The 8221-nt window shown below is 42.8% G+C and overlaps 1 protein-coding gene across 1 annotated transcript; it reads right to left on the bottom strand.

The window, feature by feature from the left end:
• Nucleotides 1-1248: 1248 nt before the first annotated feature.
• Nucleotides 1249-8129, bottom strand: TCF24 (transcription factor 24). Its single transcript, XM_044780256.2, has 3 exons — nt 8015-8129; nt 7003-7415; nt 1249-1486 (listed from the first exon to the last, which is right to left on the bottom strand). Exons 2-3 carry the CDS (start codon nt 7390-7392, stop codon nt 1373-1375), a joined length of 504 nt encoding a protein of 167 aa, XP_044636191.1. The 5' UTR covers nt 7393-7415; nt 8015-8129; the 3' UTR covers nt 1249-1372.
• Between the last annotated feature and the right edge of the window lie 92 nt (nt 8130-8221).

Below are 8221 nucleotides of genomic sequence, written 5' to 3'. Positions count from 1 at the left end.
AGAAATAAATGAACTTTACAGTTGGAAACGGGAAGTAAAGATGGAGGAGAAAAACAAGAAAGGGAGATAAAGAATCTAAGTCAGCAAAGACATGACAAAAGAGACTGATGATTTCTTTTGCACCCTGTTGTTTTGAGATCCAGTGCGTTCCCTGAGAAACACCTCTGCTTCACGGCTAGAACCCCCAAGCTCCTGTTGAAAACTGAAACCAAGTGTGCACTCAGGCAGAACAGCTGCTCCCTGGGCACATGATGTGCAGGGCGGCGGGAGAGGCCCACGGCAGAGGGCCTTCCCTGATTGTAGGTTCAAATTAGGGCAGATTCAGGGGGGTCTGCTCTGGCCTAATGAATCTCAGGATGGCCGCTCTGTCCTCAGACTCGCTCAAGGTGCAGATCAGTGCCAGAATTCCCAAATCAGAGGACTGCCCCCATTTCATAATGGCTAAGAAGGTAGATTGTGAACAGCAATTGACAAGGGGAGAGGAGCCTGGCCAGAGCTGCGACTATGAGGCTCACAAGGGCTTCACTCAAGGGCCCGGAGAGGCCTGAACATGCCACTCTCTCTCTGGTGGCTGCAGCTGCACCTGCTCACCTAGTCCACGACCTGAAAGAGAGTGGGGTGAATATGGAGTGACCAGGGAGGACGCCCCCAGCTCCTGTTCACACTGGACTGTAGGGATTCCCAATGCCTTCCACAACTTAGAAACATAGTAAGATATTTAACAATCCTCTAGGAAGGTGGCCAAGCCCTGGCTTATGAAGCAAACCATTTCTAACACTCCAAACCAGTTTTCTAAGAGGGAAAATTAACTAGTTATAGAAGTTACTGCATCATCACATTACTTCAACAGTCTTTTCACACATATTCAGTTAAAACTGAATAAATGATCTCACCTCTTCCAAGTGAAATGGCTTCCTAGACCAACTTTAAGCACAGACTGGTTTTCACAAAAACGAAATACTGGTGTATTACAAACACAGCTTTTATTTTTTTAAACTAGGAAGACTGAATTGATAGATATTAGCTTTCCAGTTTGTAATGGATACACTACAGAAAATGTGTGTATTCTTTGAATATATACACAATTGTTTGCTTTTGTGTGTCTTTCCCTTTTTCCCGATAGTTTCTTCTGCACTATATAGTAGTGACTGTCTCTCACACTGAGTAGATGAGCTGGGTGTTTTATGCAAGACTGATTATTTCATTCCACATTTGTTTAGATTAGACAAGTAAATCTAAACACCCAACTATGGATTCATATGTAAACTTTCAGAAATGACGTTTGTTATGTCTGATGTAATAAATATAGAATGATTTCATACTATTTAAAAACAATAGACACTACTTTTTACCAGCGCCATCAGGGGAGAGCCTAAGGCTGTGAGTCTGTTGGAGTATTGCCATGATTTGCTTTTTCTCCAGAGACAGAATGCTTCAGAAACTGACCAGTAGCACCAATGTATAATCTTGATCGCATGGGCCACTTCTGAAAAAGAATATTTAAACAAGAATCCAAAAGTTAGTATCTATGACAGATATAATCTGAAGTAATAATATTAAAAATTCCAAATACCTCAATGCAAATGCAATATTATGTAGCTAGTAACAACTGTAATTATGGAGCCTAAGGAACATGAAAAAATGCTTATTAACGCTAACAATAAAAGTAAAAATATACCCAGACTTTGATTATAATTGTATAAAATAATATGTGTGCATGTGAACAAGAACTGCAAGAAATCATGGAGAACGAATATAGTTAACAGTAGGAAAATATATTTACCCGTAACGTTTTAACTTCAAACTAAACCCAACACAAAATTAAGCCTAAAACAAGATCCCTGGCTTTAAAGATATTATGAAAAGGTATACACGGTAAGTATTATGTGTCTACACTTGTCAAAGAACTACAATGAAGAGTGACTAATTCAACTATCCAAACATTTTATCTAGCTAAAAGCAGTATCTGAAAGTTTCAAATGTTAGAATGTTTGGTGTTATATAGATAGAACATCCAGATTAAATGTCTGGATGTGTTGGCATCACACAGCTCTAACCTTTCACTAATCATCATATTTATATTCTGATTGTGACTTTTCTAAATTCATCTTTATAATACACAACCTCTCAAACAATATAATTTATTGCCAAATAGGCATGACGACGAAAAAATGTACTACATAAATAGTACTTTCAGAATGAACATTTTTTGGGAGGAGGGGGAGCATATAATCAATTTAGTTCTAATTTCCTTGGAATACTAATCGGAGAATTGCTCCTTTTTGTTTATACAAAGGTAAGTCTTCAGACTAAGTGCAACTCTCAAAGGTCAGCAATGGGGTTCCCCACACTCCTCAGAGAGTAAATGCTGCTGTGAGCAGCAGGCTATCTCATCAGCAAACACTCACAGGCAGACTGCTGCTTACACAGCACCACGCAATGTTCTTAAATGCATGGCAGATAACTTGCAGTGTTCAAAAAGAGGTACAATTACTAACAATCCAAAGACCATGAGAGTTCTGGGTTCTCAGCCCAAGCTGCATATTAGAATCACACCAAGAGTTTTAAAAAATACTGATGGCCAAGTCATATTCCAGACCAATTAAATCAGAATGGACCTCTTTTTCAGAAGTGGTTAGAGCATAAGGTAGTCAGATCTTACCCGGAGTAACATAAGCCTTCACTGTACTTCCCAATACAGTTACTGTCACCCAAACTGGTTTTCCAGGGGTAAAACGTAGCCATAAGGAACAGAAGTAGGCATGTGATATTATCTGGAAAGTTTCTGTTCTTAGCAACCAACAAAAATCCAACATTTATGCCTCCCGATGTGATAAGTAAATTTGCTTTCATGCAACATAGGTCATTTAAGAGTCCTAAATTCAGATCATTCTGCTGGGAATCTACACTTTAAACATAGATAAAATATAAAATTTGTGTTTAAAATGATCCACTCCTATATAACTTTCTTATAAATAACTTTGTATTTTACGTGTGATACAGTAATAAGACTGACACTTATTTTTGCAAATCTATTTCATGGTTTTTTTTTTTTTTTACTTTCTTTTGCTTGTTTGTTTTTTGAGGAAGATTAGCCCTGAGCTAACACCTGCTTCCAATCCTCCTCTTTTTGCTGAGGAAGACTGACCCTGAGCTAACATCCATGCCCATCTTCTTCTATTCTCTATTTGGGATGCTTGCCACAGCATGGCTTGACGAGCAGTGGTAAGCCTGCATCCGGGATCCGAACTGGTGAACCATGGGCCGCCGAAGTGGAACGTGCAAACTTAACCGCTGGGCCACTGGGCTGGCCTCATTTTTTTTTTTTTTTAAATCACCGATGTGCATTCTTATGCATTCTGGGTGTATTACTGTAACTGGTCCTGTTCTTGGGATCCCTGCCATGGACTGGTAACCTAAAGTGTTTTAGAAACTAGCATGGGGTTCTTCCAACATGTCAGGACCTGCATCGGTAGATCAGGTTTAAATCCTGCACTATATTGAAGAATCCAGTGCCATAATGCTACGGTATGAAGTGAATGTTTGTGTCCCCCCAAAAGTGCTATATTGATATTCTCACCCTCAATGTGATGGTATTTGGGGAGGTAATTAGGGCTTGATGAGGTCATTAGGGTGGGTCCCTCATGATAGGATTAGTGGCCTTTTAAGAAGAGGAAGAGAGCGCTCCTCTTTTTTGAGAAAGAGACATCGGCCAACTGCAAGACAGGAAGAAGACAGCTCTCGCCAGGGATGAACTGGCTGGCACCTTGATCTTGGACTTTCCAGCCTCCAGAACAATGAGAAAATAAATTTCTGTTGCTTAAGCTACCGAGTCTGTGGTATTTTTTTACTGTAGCCTGAGAAGACTAATATGTGTAGTGAATAGTGTGGTCAATTTCAAGTGCAGAATTTTTGGCAGAGTATAAAACAGTGTTTTTCAATCTTTTAAACTCCTGCATCATTTTCATGAGCATTAAAAAATCTCATGCTCAAACTTCAAATGTAATTTGAGAATTCTATGTGAATTAAATACATCTAAAAACAAGTAGAACCAAAATACTACTGAATGCTTCCTTGTAGTTCTGACACGTGCTACCTGGGTTCCACTGTATTGAGAATCACTTGAAATTATGCAGCCAAGCATAGAGACAAATGAAGGCATCTGTTCCTTAAATCCTTGCTAGTACACAAGTAATTAATGAAGCAAACTTAAAAATGTCTATGTGGATTTTTGCCTCATGTTTCATGGACTTAATAAAATTTTCCTTTTTAATAACTTTGTACCCTTGGATTTTCAAAAAGGCTTCTAATGATTTTCAACTGAATTTAATATAGACACATAAATAGTTTTAAGAGTCAGAAATAAAAATGTAAATAAAATACTGGTTAGGTTGCATGTCAGCATCATTCCAAAAAGGCCAGCTGACTGATTTACATTTCAGTTTTCAATGGTCTGTTTTAGCATTGTGTACATTAACACAATTCTGACCTCTACTTTACTAAAAAGATATATTTAAAATTATGTAGTTTCATTAGGCTTAGAACAGTCTAGGAAGCATATAATTAACAAGAACTGAAGACCTTAAAAATGCACTCTTGGTTTTTGGAGTTGACCCCCAAAATAATAAAATCTTGTATTTATTTTTAAAACTATTGTTTACCTATATTATCAACGATTCTCAAAGGGTTATGCAATTAATAAAGTCATCTGTGCTTTTCTCCCAATGTAAGAATTTGAAATATACCCCTGTTCTCTTGGAGAATCACTGCCCTTTGGGACACTGGTGCTGATCAGAATCATTCACATCTCAAAGGGATAAAAACTGCTGTTTTAGACTATGCCTCAGGATCCCAGGCTCTTAAACCTTTCCGTTTCATTTGAGATACTCTTAATGTAAATCCCCAACAATGCTAAATGCCCAATGCTGATAACAAGGACCAATGATTCAAAATCATGTTCTTCAGATATTGGTTAATGGATCCTTGATCATCAAAGTAAGACTTAGTAACACTTTATTGTAAGGCAGAAAAAGTCATTTTGGAACACTTTTTAACTAAGGGTTACAACACCTTTAGTTAACAAAAAAATCAGAATATTTTTATTCCTTTTGCATTAATCAAAGATAGGCTTAATATTTAAGCATTTTGGTAGTGTCTGTAAAATAATGTGTTACAGGTGATTTCAATCAAGTATATAAAATCTTTTTCCTCTGAGCCTCCACTGCGCCTGGTTATAAGCTATCTGATGGCACATACAACATTCTCCCTTAAGTTCTGTTATTTGTATTTTTGTCTTTGTCTTTATTATGTGTTCATTTATGGCAGAGATTGAGCCTTATCCTTCATCATATTCACTCTCCTAACACTGCTTTGTACACAGTAAGTACTCAGTAAATGATTTTAAAACAGAAAAGTCACTTGTTCAACCACCATCAATTTCATGTTTAACAGGTAATCTTTGACTTTATTTCATTATCCCTAGAGTTGTCTTTTAAAATCAAAATAATTGATTCAGAGGACAAATGAGATTTAATTTTTCTTAAAAGAGTTCTAAGACTACAAAAATATTTAGTATGTGAATCAAGTGCAAAACAACTCTTGTTAAGCTTATTGTTACATGAAAATTATGGTTCTAAAATTATCCTTCAAAAAAGCACTGCAGAAACTAACGTGAAAAACAACTTGATTCCTCATCTGAATTGTATCTTCCATAAAGAGGCATTTAACAGATGCTTTTTGTATTAAAGTCTACCTAAAGTTAAAACAAATGTTCTTAGAGTATATGAGAAATGTGAATCAAAAGGAATCTAATATTAATAATATATTTGAATAACAATCTAATGTACACTATAATATAAAACCCCTTAAATTTTGTTAAACCTCATCACAGAATTTTAAGTTCAGTTAATATTAGAGGGTGTGCTTTACTGCATTTCAATAATGATTATTCAATAATTTATTGAACATGGATATATTTAAGGCTGTCCTAATTCTGTATTTGTGTATGTGTGGCAAAATTCTTCAGAATGGTGGAACTAAAACTTTGAAAATTTAGGTTTAGAAAATATAAGGAAGATGATGCGTTTTGAACAGAAAGCCAGACCAATGTCGGATTTCAAAGCAATTAAATCTAGGAGAAAAGGACGATGCAGAGTCTAAATACTGCAATACAGGTAATAAATCATAATCATACACAAAATATTAAATGAAAACCCTGATCATTCTACCTACACGTAATGTAAAAAAGATTATACAAAATGGATTATTCTCTTGGTTAATAACATTACCGAATTTGAAATATAGTATTTAATCAGCTCACTCAACATATATGCCAAGCTATTATGAAAATTACATAAACACATTGTAGTTTTTCTAACATTCTTGGTAGCTGTCTAGTCCACGATAATTAACCTTTATTTAAAAGGATTGAAAATTTACTCAATGGAGATACAGAACGGTCTCATTTCGTTCTTACTAGTTTCACAAAAAAACTTTCAGCAGTGGTTTCCTAGCATTACTTAGGGGCAGATAATCCCATCACTGCATTTAATTCTTGAGACTTTTCAAACATCTGCTAAAAACCACAACGGAAGCATAATTACGTAAATTAAAAACACTTAAAAACTCTCAAAGGCTCATAAATGTAACTCTGTACTACAAATTCCCAGGACGTGCAACGAAGCATCGCACCAGGCACCCTCCCAGAAACTTCTCACCTAGGAAGGGCATCCTTTGGCTGCCTCCTATAGGTGGCGTGAGACACCCCTACCCAAGCCACCCCAGGTTTAACCTCACTCCCTGCGAACAGTTAAGCAGCAGCTTTTTGCACTGGGGACCTGGCTACCGGTGCCCTGGCCAAGCTCCTTCTTCAGATGTTTCCCGCCTCACCCCCAGGGAGTGCAGGGGTGAGAACTTGGTGGCATCGGAGCAAGCGGTGGCAGATCGGGCGGGTCAAGGTGCCCTGCTCCCGGCCACAGGTCCGCAGTGCGCCCTACCGCCTACCTTAACAGGGTGCAGGTAGCCGTCGCCGCGCAGGGCGCCAAGCCCGGAGTCGGCAGGAGCCTCGGCGTCGTCCTGCAGGCTGCGGGTGAGGTGCGCGATGTAGGTGGTGGCCAGCAGCAGCACGTCCAGCTTGGACAGCTTGGTGTCGGGCGGCACCGACGGCAGCGTGCGCTGCAGCTCCAGGAAGGCGTGCCGCAGGGTCTGCACGCGGCTGCGCTCCCGCGCCGCGTTCGCTGCCGCCGGCCGCCCGCCCCCCGCGCGAGCACCGCCGCCGGGGCCCGCCGGCCCCGGCCCGGTCCGCCCCGGGCTGGAGTCGCAGGTGGCGGCAGCCGGGGGCGAAGACTCGTTGCTGGCGACCAGGGGGCTGCCCGCGGGGCCGCCGCGGTCCATGGCAGCTTCCCGAGCCGCGCGCCCTGCAAAGGACCGAAGGCGCGGTGAGGCCGGGGCGCCGGGCGGGCTGACGCCGGGGAGGCTGACCTCGCTCCCCGGGCGCCGGCCCGGCCGTCCGACGTGGCTCGGGGCGTTCTCAGACAGCAGTCGGTTGGACTGGGGCGCGGCTGCCTCCGGGCGTCTGGGGAGAGTTGTGGGGCCTGAGGGTTCCGGGGCTGCTCAGAGGGCTGAGCAGCGGCGCGGTGCCCGTTTTACTTTTCGCGGACAAATTAAGCGAAAGGGCTACTCTGCCGGGGAAGGAAGATTTCGGAAGCACAGCTCCGGTTTGGAACTTCTTCGCGCTTCCAGAATGTTATCCGGCCAGTCCCGCAGGGAAGACGGTGCGGGTCATTCTCACCGAGCGTGGCGGGAAGCCCTGGCCTCGCCATGGCCCGTGGTGCCCACGCCGGCCGCCCTCGCACCATTCGCTCCCGAGGCCCGGGACCCCGGGGCGACGCGGGAGCCCAGGGTGGTTTCTGTGGGAGGAGTCGGGGGCCCCTGGCCTCACCTCAGACCGAAGCACCCGCTCCCCCTCCGGGCCCGGGGACCGCGCGGCGCCGCGGGGATCAGGCCGTGCCCTCACCTCTCCTGGAGCGGCCGTGTGGGGCTCGGCTCCGCTGCGCGAGCGGGCGAGGAGCGTCGAGCCGGGTCTGCGTGGCCAGGGCCGCGCCGGTCACACCATCCTGGTCCAGCCGAAGTCGACGGCCGCTTCCAGCCCTGGCTGGGCCCGCCTTTTACGCGGCCGTCCCCGCGGCCAGGCGTGATGCGGGCCAAGCTCGGTGTTCGGCAC

This window comes from Equus asinus, chromosome 12 (assembly GCF_041296235.1).
Source record: "Equus asinus isolate D_3611 breed Donkey chromosome 12, EquAss-T2T_v2, whole genome shotgun sequence".
Taxonomy (NCBI): domain Eukaryota; kingdom Metazoa; phylum Chordata; class Mammalia; order Perissodactyla; family Equidae; genus Equus; species Equus asinus.
This window is presented reverse-complemented; position numbering and strand designations above follow the sequence as displayed.